Source organism: Scleropages formosus, chromosome 7 (assembly GCF_900964775.1).
Source record: "Scleropages formosus chromosome 7, fSclFor1.1, whole genome shotgun sequence".
Taxonomy (NCBI): domain Eukaryota; kingdom Metazoa; phylum Chordata; class Actinopteri; order Osteoglossiformes; family Osteoglossidae; genus Scleropages; species Scleropages formosus.
In genome coordinates, this window is record NC_041812.1 from 350,350 (window position 1) to 363,827 (window position 13,478).

The following is a 13,478-nucleotide window of genomic DNA, read 5'->3' on the forward strand; positions in this document are numbered from 1 at the left end:
AGCGTCTGCCAGATTGCAGCAGGCAGAAAAGTGAATTAGCAGGATGGGTGGGGTCTTTAAGAATCTTATGAGCCCTCGCTCTGCATCTCCTGGTGTGGATGTCATGAGGCGGGGCAAGAGCGGTCCCGGAGATGCGCTCAGCTAAGCTCACCACTCTCTGCGGGGCTTTGCAGTCTTGGGTTGAGCAGTTCCCGTACCACGCCAAGATGCACTGAGTCGATATACTCTCTATAGCCTCGATATAGAAAGCTTTCAGGATCGCTGGGGAGATCCTGAATTTCCTCAGCTGCCTCAGGTGGTACAGCCGTTGCCTGGCTTTTTTCACCTCTGCTTGACTGTGATGAGTTCAGGTCAGATCCTCGGATATGCGCACTCCGAGGTATTTGAAACTGCTTACTCTCGCTACTGGTGTCCCGCTGATCTTGAGTGGAGTGTAGGTCCGCTGCTGCCTCCTCCTGAAGTTGACAATCGGCTCCTTAGTTTTGCTGATATTGAGGGAGAGACAGTTCAACTGGCACCATGATGTCAATTTCTCCGCTGCCTCCTCGTTGTAGGAGATGAGCCCCAACACCACCGTATCATCCGCAAACTTGGCGACAGAAGTGGTGCTATGCGAGAATATACAGTCATATGTATAGAGAGAGTAAAGCAGAGGACTCAAAACACAACCCTGTGGCACTGCTGTACTCATAGTGATGATATTGGACGCGGCCTGGCCCACTCTCACGACCTGGGATCTGCCCGAGAGGAAGTCCAGGATCCAGTCACAGAGGGGGGCATTTAGACCGAAGTCCCTGAGCTTGGTGGCCAGTCTGTGGGGGTCTATAGTGTTAAATGCAGAGCTATAATTGATAGATCAGACAAGTGTTTAGTGGATACAGGACATACAGTCTATAAAGTAGTATTTTGACTGTAGCTTCCCACTTGTAAGGGGGCGTAAGGAGAGACAAGGTGGTACAGGGAAGTTCCTCTGGAGCATTTCCTTCTGGTGGCCAACGAAAGACCTGCTGGTGAGAAGCAGTCAAACTGCTTTTGGACAACAGACGCAGTGTATAATTGTAGAGTGCAGACCCCACCCCACCCCCGTTGTGAAACCCGCCCAGTGTAAGTGAACCACCGAGACCTAGTCCAGACCACAGACTGGTGGCCATGGCATTGGCAGAATTAAAGAGGCATCCACATGCTGCGAGATGTGAGAGCTGGTTGTGGCCAACATTGCAGTGGGGCATTTCACTGGAGCAAAAGCCTTTTTACTGTTTGACAAAGAGAAACCGAGGTTTAGCACCACTCTGCACTGCTGCTTTCTACTCATTCTTTATTTGCTTAGCAGAGCCTTTCAGTAAAGCAACACGACTTAATTGATTTTACGCATGTACAAACCGGCACAGTTAATAAAGACGGACAGGTGAAAAACCTCCTCAAGTATTAACTCGGCATACTCTCTCCTCTAGAGTCTGTGTGCCCCATACAGACATCTTCATTCCCCCCAAATGAGAGGGGCTTTGAGCTCTTGTCCAGTATGAAGATTGATCAGAAGGCTCCAAAGGTGCAGGGCTCCCTGGTGTCAGAGGTGGCCTACCTGCTGAGTCCCGGGTTGGACCTCACGGAGAGTACCAGGTACCGGGTCGCTCTGCCAGAACGCATGAGGTGCTTCCATCTGGGCAGCACGTTGGCTGGGAAACAAAGAAACAGCAGCTGGGGCACAACGTGCACTACAAGTGTTTCTGTAGGGAATTAAAAAGAGAGAAAAGCCAATTTGCTCATGCAAGAAAAATATAGGTAATTCTGAGATCTGTTATAAGAAGACAGTCCTCATTGACTTTAATGTCAACATAAAAGAGAATCATAATACAGCAATGAGTATTTTATGGGAACTGGGACAGATAATGAAGGATGATGATTAGTGAATGGAGTCATGGTCTGTGATTTAATGAATTTTTTTTTTGTTTCTTTTTAAACCTTCTGGAACGCATTGGGGATTTGCAGAGCAGTCTTCCCTCAGGGTTTGCCCCCTTCCTATGTGTTTGTGGCAACCCTAAGACTGAAGGCTCCTGCCAATCGGGCCGCTTTGGACCTGTGGAGGATCAGGTCCAAGGATGGCAGCACCCAGACTGCTGTGACACTGGATGGTCGAGACAAATCGGTCATCTTCACCACCACCAGCTCTGTAAGACAGGAGCAGTGCGTTCTCTTCAACGACCGTGGAATTCAGGTTTGGAGAAAGAAGATTCTTCCTGTTTGTCCTAGTTTGGGCAGCACACAGCGATGTATTGACAGGTTTTATAGCAAAGTTTGGCTTTAACACTGAAACAGCAACAGAAGCTGAAACCAGACAAAAGCTGATCTCACGTTCAGTACATTTGGTAGGAAACAGCAAAAGCCTATAAATTACGGATTGCCCACAATGTTGGACTTCAACAGCACGAACACTGTGAGAATGGAGTAATAATAATGTCGTAGTAATATTGTCAGATCCTTGGCTTTTTCTTGGAAATTCATCTCTGAAAATGTGACTTCTGGGTATTTTAAAACAATGTCTGGTTCTGCCCCTCCGTGAACCGCCACCTTACTGTGGTGGAGGGGTTTGAGTGCCTGAATGAGTCCAGGAGCTATGTTGCCTGGGGCTATATGCCCCTGGTAGGGTCTCCCATGGCAGACAGGTCCTGGATGACAGACGAGACAAAGTGCGGTTCAAAAACCCCTTATGAAGAAAATAAAATCGAGGCTTTCGTTTACCCCGCCCGGTATGGGGTCACCAGGGTCCCACCCTGGAGCCAGGCCTGGGGGGGGGGGCTCGCATGCAAGCGCCTGGTGGCCAGGTCTATGCCCACGGGGCCTGGCCGGGCTCAGCCCGAAGCCATGACGTGGAGTCGCTCTTCGGTGGGCTCACCACCTGCCGGAGAAACCGTAAGGGGCCGGTGCATTGTGATTTGGGCGGTGGTTGGGGCCGAGTGCCCGGCCGACCCAAACCTCGGGCGCCAACTCTGGTTTTTGGGACTTGGAATGTCACCTCACTGGCGGGGAAGGAGCCTGAGCTGGTGCGGGAAGTTGAGAGATACCGTCTAGATATAGTCGGGCTCACTTCCACTCACAGCTTGGGTTCTGGAACCACTCTTCTCGATCAAGGGTGGACTCTCCACTATTCTGGCGTTGCCCAAGGTGAGAGGCGGTGGGCGGGTGTGGGCTTATTAATAGCCCCCCAGTTCAGCCGCCATGTGTTGGAGTTTACCCCGGTGAATGAGAGGGTCGTCTCCCTACGCCTTCGGGTCAGGGAACGGTCTCTCACTGTCGTTTGTGCTTATGCGCCTAGCGGCAGTGTAGAGTACCCGACCTTTTTAGAGTCCCTGGGGGGCGTGCTGGAAAGCGCTCCCACTGGGGACTCTGTCGTTCTACTGGGGGACTTTAACGCCCACGTGGGCAGCGACAGTGATACCTGGAGGGGCGTGATTGGGAGGAACGGCCTCCCTGATCTGAACCTGAGCGGTGAGTTATTGGATTTCTGTGCTAGTCGCGGTTTATCCATAACGAACACCATGTTCATGCATAAGGGTGTCCATCAGTGCACTTGGCACCAGGACACCCTAGGTCGGAGGTCGATGATCGACTTTGTAGTCATTTCTTCTGACCTTCGGCCATATGTCTTGGACACTCGGGTGAAGAGAGGGGCTGAGCTGTCAACTGATCACCACCTGGTGGTGAGTTTGATTCGATAGCAGGGGAAAAAGCTGGACAGACCTGGCAGGCCCAAACGCATAGTGAGGGTCTGTTGGGAACGTTTGGCGGAGGCCCCTGTCAGAGAGGTCTTCAACTCCCACCTCCGACAGAGCTTCAACCAGGTCCCGAGGGAGGTGGGGGACATCGAGTCTGAATGGACTATGTTCCGCGCCTCCATTGTCGGGGCGGCGGTTCGGAGCTGCGGCCATAAGGTCTCCGGCGCCTGTCGCGGCGACAATCCCCGAACACGGTGGTGGACACCGGAAGTAAGGGATGCCGTCAAGCTGAAGAAGGAGTTCTATAGGGCCTGGCTGGCTCATGGGACTCCTGAAGCAGCTGACGGGTACCGACGGGCCAAACGGAGTGCGGCTCTGGCAGTCGCCGCGGCAAAAACTCGGGCTTGGGAGGAGTTCGGTGAGGCCATGGAGGAAGACTTTCGGTCGGCCTCAAAGAGATTCTGGCAAACCGTCCGGCGACTCAGAGGGGGGAAGCGGTGTTCCACGAACACTGTTTACAGTGGAAGTGGTGCGCTGCTGACCTCAGCTGAGGATGTCCTCGGGCGGTGGAAGGAGTACTTTGAGGATCTCCTCAATCCCTCCGACACGCCTTCCGTAGAGGAAGCTGAGGCTGGGGACTCGGAGGGGGACTCGTCCATTACCCTGGCTGAAGTTGCTGAGGTAGTCAAAAAACTCCTCGGTGGCAAGGCTCCGGGGGTGGATGAGATCCGCCCCGAGTTTCTCAAGTCTCTGGATGTTGTGGGGCTGTCTTGGCTGACACGCCTCTGCAGCATCGCGTGGAGTTCGGGAACGGTGCCTCTGGACTGGCAGACCGGGGTGGTGGTCCCTCTTTTTAAGAAGGGGGACCGGAGATTGTGTTCCAACTACAGGGGGATCACACTCCTTAGCCTCCCTGGGAAAGTCTATGCCAGGGTACTGGAAAGGAGAATCCGACCGATAGTCGAACCTCGGATTCAGGAGGAGCAATGCGGTTTTCGCCCTGGCCGTGGAACACTGGACCAGCTCTATACCCTCACTAGGGTGCTGGAGGGTTCGTGGGAGTTTGCCCAACCAGTCCATATGTGTTTTGTGGACCTGGAGAAGGCATTCGACCGTGTCCCTCGTGGCATCCTATGGGGGGTACTTCGGGATTATGGGGTTCGGGGCTCGTTGCTACGGGCTGTTCGTTCCCTGTATGAACGGAGCAGGAGCTTGGTTCGCATTGCCGGCAGTAAGTCAGACCTGTTCCCGGTGCATGTTGGACTCCGCCAGGGCTGCCCTTTGTCACCGATTCTGTTCATTATCTTCATGGACAGAATTTCTAGGCGCAGCCAGGGAACGGAGGTTGTCTGTTTTGGTGGCCGCGAGATCTCGTCTCTGCTTTTTTCGGACGATGTGGTCCCGTTGGCTTCATCAAGTCAAGACTTGCAGTGTGCACTGGGGAGGTTTGCAGCCGAGTGCGAAGCGGCGGGGATGAGAATCAGCACCTCCAAATCTGAGGCCATGGTTCTCAGCCGGAAAAAGGTGGATTGCCCCCTCCGGGTTAGGGGGGAGTTGCTCCCTCAAGTGGAGGAGTTTAAGTATCTCGGGGTCTTGTTCACGAGTGAGGGAAAAAATGGAGCGGCAGGTTGACAGACGGATCGGTGCGGCGTCCGCAGTAATGCGGTCATTGTACCGGTCTGTTGTGGTGAAGAGGGAGCTGAGTCGTAAGGCGAAGCTCTCAATTTACCGGTCGATCTACGTTCCTACCCTCACCTATGGTCATGAACTCTGGATCATGACCGAAAGAATGAGATCGCGGATACAAGCGGCAGAAATGAGTTTCCTCCGCAGAGTGGCTGGGCGCACCCTTAGGGATAGGGTGAGGAGCTCAGTCATCCGGGAGGAGCTCGGAGTAGAGTCGCTGCTCCTCCGCATCGAGAGGAGCCAGTTGAGGTGGCTCGGGCATCTGTTCCGGATGCCTCCTGGACGCCTCCTTGGGGAGGTGTTCCGGGCTTGTCCCACTGGGAGGAAGCCTCGGGGCAGACCCAGGACACGTTGGAGAGACAATGTCTCCCGGCTGGCCTGGGAATGCCTTGGGGTTTCCCCAGAGGAACTGGAGGAGGTGTGCGGGGAGAGGGAAGTCTGGAGGACTCTTCTCGGACTGCTGCCCCCGCGACCCGGCCCCAGATAGCGGAGGAAGATGAATGAATGAATGTCTGGTTCTGGATGACTTCACAGAGCTTATTTTTCCTTGTCTGGTTTGATGTGACGTAGAAAACTCACTGGACTTATACAGCCAACGTGCAAGACCGACAGCTATGTGGTGAGACAGCGCGTTAGCCGATGCACCTTTTCTTCATGTGGAGCATATTAGGCTGCAGCTATGGAGCAGAACATAATGGAGATATACACTTAAGAAATAACCGAGCATTAAGATCGTCCTGGGAGAGAAGCGCTGCGGCTCAACATGCCGTGTATTCCCCAGGAGGAGGTTCCACCCCGAACTCACGGGAAAACACACACGAACGCATGCGCACACACTCCAAGGACCGTGTGTCGGGCTCTCTTGCAGAGGCTCTTCGATGGCAGCTGGCATCAGCTGAAGTTGCTGCTGAAGCCGAGGCGCATCACCTGTTTCCTGGATGACGTGTTGATTGAGGAGCAGCTACTGGAGGAGGCCATGCCCATCTATGTCAGCGGATGGACCCAGGTTGCCAAAGTAACCAAACCGGAAACCACGGTGGCGGTAGGTGAACACAGCGCTTTATTTAAAACGTTTAACAAGGGAATTTTTTCTCGGCTAGCAGAAAATCGAACGTTGTTCCCTGCTCACTTACCCACTGAAAATCCTGAAGTCTTGTAATGGTTACAGTTGAGGGAGTGTAAATAGAGCGTTTGATGCGTACAGTGCAGAGTACGCAGTATACTATAGTCACACTTCCTCATCACTACGAGCAGCGGTGTTCTCGTCTTGTAGTTTAGAGTTTCTAAGTCACATTTGTTCTGTGTGCTGCTGTTTAGGTTGAGATCCAAAAACTGAGACTTTACTGCAACCCTGAGCAAAGCGACAAAGAGACGGCCTGCGAAATCTACTCTGCGGTACGGCTGCAGTTCACCACTCGCTGCAACTTGTCTTACTTGGAGTTTTGGCTTGAGTGCTTCAGCACCTCGCACTAAGCCCGCCGTACTGCATTCAACGTGTGTCGTCGCTGCGGAGACACACGAAACACTCACACTGCTGTGCTCTGATTTCTTTTTCCAATAGGTGGATGACAGGGTGAGTCCAGTCCCTGTTTTTGCCTCCACGTGTGCTCTGCTCCGTGTCAGAGTTCATGCTGATGTGACAGATGTGATGAGACGGAGATTGTCTTCCTCCCCCCCCCCCTTCCCCCAGTGTCCCCTGGATCGAACCCCCAGCACGGAGCCTTGTGACTGCCCTGGTGGGAACCCTGGCCCCCCTGGCCTACCAGGGCCAATGGTAATCCCCAGCCTCATCCATGGGTGGTGGGCCTTTAAAAGACTGTAAAGATGAGTACTGGGTTGTCAAATGAAGAAATCTAAAAATAAATATTAAATAATCCTAATCCTCCAATAAGATATTTCATGTTAAGATCTGAGTACAGTTATTAAATTTGTCCTTCAGCTGAAGGTCAATAACATGCGCGTCCCTGTACACTTCACTTCTTCAGTAGAAAGAGTCCAGTTACTCTTACAAAAGTGGTAACCCTAACCTGGTGGGCAGCTGGTACAGTAGTGCTTAGAACCGCTGCCCGTAGAGCCAGATATCGCAGGTTCAAGTCCCACCTCTGGCCCTAGGACCCTTGAGCAAGGTACTTACCTTAAATTGTTCCGGTAAAACATTACCCAACTCTGTAAATGGGTAAATTCTCTAGTTTAGAATCATGCGTCTGCATCTAAGTGTCTCTTCCTGCTAATGTAATGAACACATAGTCTTTTCTATGAAATGTGTGTCGCTTTGGCGAAAAGTGTCTGATAAATGAAGACATGCAAATATACATATGTATATGTATTAACTGTAAGCAAGTTAATGCTATACATTGTTTTGGAGTTAAGCATCAGCTAAATATGTAACTTCTTTAATGTGTCCATTTAGAAAGTTCACCAGTAGTATTTGACTCCTTCAGATCAATAGCCATGACTAGTGGACACTCAACATGCACGTTTGTTGTGACGCAGGGTTTCCGTGGTGAGAAGGGGCGCGAAGGACCGCCAGGTCCCGATGGTAAGCCTGTGAGTACCCATCAGCTTCTTGTACCCTTTGGTCCGCACTGCTCTCCACCCACCCATTCCTGCACCATGTAGACCTGGAAGAGCGGCATGGTGCCATGCAAACATACAGTAGATACAACGCAGCCTTTTCATCTGTCTCCGACGAGTTGATGTCTTTGTGTTGCTTTCATAATGACGTCACAGCCATATCAGGAACATGTCGTAATGTGTGTCGTAACAGGTCATGACAGCTGTCACTATGGTTATGAAGCCCGCAAAGACTGGAAACACAAAAACCAATGACTTGTTCAAGTCCCAATAAATAATGGTGTAGAACTGTACAGATTCTCGAGGTTTTGTCTTGTCAGCCAAGACAAGGCTACGGTGACAATGTGACAAGGGTGCAGTGCCAAAGGCAGTAGGTCTGGCCACTGCAGTGCAGGGACAGCTGGTAAATCAAAAAGACCGAGTGGCTCTCCAACGCAGGCGCACCTCTCACTCTCTAAAGAATCGTTTTCTTACTGAAGGGGAAGCCAGGTGGGCAAGGGATGCCAGGAGAGCCGGGTCCAGCTGGACGGAAGGTGAACACCTTTAAACATTTGCCTCCTTCATCACAAGGAATGAGTTCAGAGCCATTGTGAAGTGCATTATCTCTCATGTCTTGCATATCTACACCATCTGCCTGCCTCCAGGGTGATGCAGGTTCAGCTGGGCCCATGGGATACCCTGGCTCAAAAGGCGCCAAGGCAAGTTCCCCTGTACTTCCAAACAAATGACATCCTGTTTGCCAATGAGGCGCTCAGCTTTCTGAATGTTGACTTTGTTGCTGTCGTGTGTAGGGTGACCGAGGAGCGCAGGGTCCCCCCGGAAGGCCGGGGCTTCCAGCACCCAAGGTGAGACGTGGTTCGGTGTTCGGTGCCGACCTTCTGCTCGGACGAACCCTTCGCGGCACACAACGAACGAATTTCAGCGTATCCGTTTCTCCCTGAAACGTGTCACTGTGTCCCCTGCTGCAACATTTCTCAGTCACCACCAGAGTTAATTCAAGCACTTACAGCCTTTTAGATTGTGAATGAAATCAGAATAACTGGCATGGAAAAAATGAGCTGATTTGCTATTGTATTTATACAGTATAATCTTATATAACCTAAACTGCAAAGTAGTCACGGGAGTGGAAAATAAGAAATAAGAATAGTTTCACCATTTTGCGAAAAAAGAGAATAATGCAAGAAAAGCAAGTAGGAGAGAATCAAGTGAATGGAATTTAGCATCTTCCGGAGTAGACCAGTCCAATGACAACGGCCGCTGAAGCCTACGTGACTTGATAGAATCAAGCGAATATTGTTTTCCACCGGTTGATTTGAAAAATCGCGTTGCTCCGTTTAATCTCAGGGGCTCGGTGTTTCTCGGTTCAGCCTCGGTGCCATTGGAGTACCTGGGACGAAGGTAAATCGGAAACAATTTTGTTGTAGCCAATTATCATCTGTGTTCTTCATGACTATGGAAAGATGTATGAATATGATTCTTTAATACGTAGTAAATCATTTTTTGGCGACACTGTGTTGGTTAAAACGCTGATGTAATTATAAGAGATCAGTACGTTACCGGTACTGATAATAATTTCCCTTGTTAATAATTTCCCTTCTAATAATAATTTCCCTTGTGGGATCAATAAAGTATATCTATCTATCTATCTATCTATCTATCTATCTATCTACATGATCCATTGAATGAGTAATTTAAAAGAATGACTTTTTATATTTCATTTGCTTTTGATTCTGCTATCTTAGCTTTGCGAGACTGTTGTGTAAGTGCTTCATGAATAATAATAACAAACGCAACTCATTTCCTTGTCTTCAAGGGGAGTCCAGGTGAGATGGGATCACCCGGTGAACCTGGTCAGCCTGGTCCAATAGTAAGTATACTAGGGGTGTGTATGTACTGTGTGTACAGTACAGTGTCAGTCAAAAGTTTGAGTACACCCGCTGGAAAGTACTGTTTTCAGATTTGACAGTCTGGTGGCCAGATCATTAGTTTCATGCCCAGATCATTAGTTTGTCCTTTACTCTCCCTCCTTGGCAGCAAGTTGTTGGACAACTTATGTGCTGGATTGTTGTCTCACTAAAGAACAAAGTACTACCTGCAACCCTAAAGTACCGTAAAGTACCCGTAACCCTCGTTCGCTCCCTATCTGTGTCGTGAGCAAAGTGACCCCTGGCCACGGCGACGGCTCCACAGCTCATACGCTCAGCCTTTTCACCGCTTAAAATCCACTAGAAGCCAGAGCTGAGTACTTGAGGTTTTGAGTCAGTGGATTATAACACAGAGATGTCCTGTTTGCGTGTTTTTGGGCCAGACAAGTTAGGTTTGAAGTAGGTGTACTCACACTGCTCACTGGTACTGTGTGTTTTAATATGCAGGGGAAATCGTATGTGTGTGTGTGTGTGTGTGTGTGTGTGTGTGTGTGTGTTTGAAAGATGGAGCCTGTATGAATTGCTCAGTTTCCTCACAGGCATCTCCCGACATGACTAACTGAGACAGGAAGCATAATGGCTCATCTCATCAACAGCCCCCTCTGTTGTCGCCTTGGTCAGTCTCTCATATATGTCACTCGTCTCTGGCTGCGGGGGGGCGTGGTGGCGCAGTGGGTTGGACCGGGTCCTGCTCTCCGGTGGGTGTGGGGTTCAAGTCCCGCTTGGGGTGCCTTGCGACAGCCTGGCGTCCTGTCCTGGGTGTGTCCCCTCCCCCTCCGGCCTTATGCCCTGTGTTGCCGGGTAGGCTCTGGCTCCTCGCGACCCCACATGGGACAAGCGGTTCTGAAAGTGTGTGTGTGTGTGTGTGTGTGTGTGTGTGTCTCTGGCTGCTTGTGGGAACGGAATTACTGTTTCACAGTGACACCTCACATCCCCTCAATTATACATGTGCATTAATGGTGCTCTTAGCCGAATTGTTCCACAATACTAAAAATCAATAACGTGACTGACCAGGTCACCTCTTGTAAAGAGCAGTAGGAACCCAGCTGGCCCTGTTATGAAAAAAAATCCAATGAGGGATTTTTACATTTGCATTTACAGTTGTTCATTTAGCAGATGCTTTTCTCCAGTGTACATCTCAGAGGACAATGCAAAGACTGGTGTCGTTTCACCATGGTGCTGGAGGAATGTTGTTTCCTTTCACCGTGTGCTCTACCAGCTGTTTATGGTTAAAATGACAATAAAGCCACTTTCATGCTGGAATAAGGGAGGTGGGGGCCATCTAAGTAGGACCCAATCACAGGTTCCGTTTATTCTATGTTGTTTGGCAAAGCAGAGGGGTCGGTCGAGAAGCAGGAGTCGGGGACGGGCGTGGGTCAGGTGATGAGCATTCGGGCCTTCGCGGGAGAGACAAGGGGCGTGAACGATGAGGCGGAGCGAAGGTCGGTAGCCGGAACGTCAGGAACCGTGAAGAGCCGGGAGCTGCGGTCGCTCGAGTGAAGTTCCCCAAACAGGCGTGGAATCCCGGTCCTTGATGATGCGCGCGACAGCCACTTTGACTTGGACTTGACTTAAGAACGAAACGAAGAGCGTATTACGTCGGCAGGGGAGATTTGGATGCAGGCACGTGATTCTTCAGTATAGTCAATCTGTCACATACCACGGTACAAACCAGTGTACGTGGCACGAGTTGCTGCCTATTGGTTTTTTTTTTCTAAAGTTCTTGAACAGATAACCTAGTACATGTTTACTGAGTAGATAGAGCATTCGACAAGTGAGTCCCAGAGAGATGCGTTGTGAGACCCCCCTTAAATGTAGAGAAGGATTCAGCAATTCTGAGTGAGAGGGGGAGGTCATTCAGAACCGAAAACCTTTGTGCTTTTGATTTAGAAACTCTTGTGTGTGAGACCAGTGCCAGGCAGGCAGAGGTGGGGGACCATAGCGGCTTGGTTGCTCTTATACCCACAAGCAAGGCATTTAATCTGTACTTTTGCTAAAGTCACTTTTAGTGAGAAAACGGCTTATTAAGTACACGAAGACCAAATATTTGACTACTGAAGAATCATTTAAAACACAAGTAACTGTCATGTCCGTATCGGCATTTTATTTGTGATGTCTCTTTTTGCCTACAGGGGAAACGAGGACCACCCGGCCAAGATGGACCACCTGGACCCGAGGGACCGAAGGTAAACCACCACCACCACAAAACTGCCATCAGTGATCAGACTGTGAGCCAACTGCAGACGTTGTGTTCACTGAAAGCTTGAGAAATGTGCTTTTCTCTCACTGCACTGTGTCTTACAAGACATCCTCGTGGCAGAGCAATTTCATATGACGTTTCAGCACTTTCCCTTTCATGTCCCATTTGAGACGGAAGCCTTAACTCTGAATGCAGTAACAGACACGGTGTGTTATGTGTGGAGAGGGCAACCCCTTTGGGAGCCTTTCGAAATCACAGCTTACCTCCGAGCAGAGACACGTGACACGTGAGACACGACACATGGCACTGCTTCTCGAACCCGTGAGCGCTGCGCACAGAAGGCCTGCGCTCGTCCGATACGGTTCGTTGGCACCCAATTAGGTACCGACGGAGGGATTAGGACGTCAGAAAACCGACAGCCTGGTGTTTGCACGGAAAAGGCCCGAGCGGGAGAGGAATGTGCTGTGGCAGTTGAGTTTAGCGCAGATCTATGGAGAATTTGGCCCACGTGTCTCCCATCAAAGGTTCGGGCTTGTGCCCGGTCTATCGGTCTCCCTCTTTTTGTCTAAACGCATTTCTTTGTATTTACATCCAAACTTCCGCCGGTTGCTATCAGAGTCCATCCGTTCTTCACGCCGCTCCGTGCCGGGTAGCCCTCGGATCGCTCGGCGCGCAGACGTGTTCCTCATCTCACCCGAATGTGTCTCTTTCCTCCGCCGGCTCTCGGCGGCACGTCCCCGCTCTCCTGTCTCCCGTTCCGGCTCGGTGGTGGAGGCGCGTGGCGGGGGGGCCCGTGCCAGCGCCGACCGTGCAACAGCGCGGCGAAACCCGCGTGGTCGGGCCCCTGCCGCTCTCTGTCTCCCGCTCAGCGCGGCCGGAGCCGTCAGGAGCCTTTTCGGCGTTTTTGAGCGGGGTCGCACGTAGACGACGTTCCATCAGTGGAAATAAGCGCTGGAAAAGGAACCAGTATGTTTTCCCCTGGGGGATGGAGATTTGTGCTTTCCTCACTTCATCATTACCGGGACTGAAGAGCGTTTTTTTTTTTTACACCATCTACAGTCATCTCTGGAGAATGTTTGACTTTTGAAAATTCACATTTATTTCATAGCACTTTTCTAGTTACAGAAAGTTATTTTATACCACTTCTCTGTTTACGTGAAAACATTTGATGAAATTACGAGCAGCGCTGTGGGCCAGAAGCATTCTGTGTCAAAAATATCCTATTTCATCCCTCCAAGGCTCCTTTATGCTCCTGGGTGAGACACGCGCACACACACGTGCTGTGTGTACCAGATGGTTGTTATGGGGGGACAGCTGGTAGCATAGTGGTTAGAGAGTCTGCCTTTAGACCCAAAGGTTGCAGGTTCAATCCCCACTTCTGGC

The 13,478-nt window shown here is 50.8% G+C and overlaps 1 protein-coding gene across 1 annotated transcript in view; it reads left to right on the forward strand.

Moving 5' to 3' along the window:
• The window catches only part of LOC108934012 (collagen alpha-1(XXI) chain), a 47,379-nt gene that overhangs the window by 17,643 nt on the left and 16,258 nt on the right, over positions 1-13,478 (forward strand). The window contains exons 5-17 of the mRNA XM_029253431.1: positions 1,452-1,617; positions 1,987-2,212; positions 6,265-6,438; positions 6,714-6,791; positions 6,958-6,969; positions 7,087-7,170; positions 7,890-7,943; positions 8,450-8,503; positions 8,615-8,668; positions 8,762-8,815; positions 9,315-9,368; positions 9,784-9,837; positions 12,028-12,081. Coding sequence (XP_029109264.1) covers positions 1,452-1,617; positions 1,987-2,212; positions 6,265-6,438; positions 6,714-6,791; positions 6,958-6,969; positions 7,087-7,170; positions 7,890-7,943; positions 8,450-8,503; positions 8,615-8,668; positions 8,762-8,815; positions 9,315-9,368; positions 9,784-9,837; positions 12,028-12,081 — 1,118 coding nt within the window. The remainder of the gene's footprint in view (positions 1-1,451; positions 1,618-1,986; positions 2,213-6,264; positions 6,439-6,713; positions 6,792-6,957; positions 6,970-7,086; positions 7,171-7,889; positions 7,944-8,449; positions 8,504-8,614; positions 8,669-8,761; positions 8,816-9,314; positions 9,369-9,783; positions 9,838-12,027; positions 12,082-13,478) is intronic.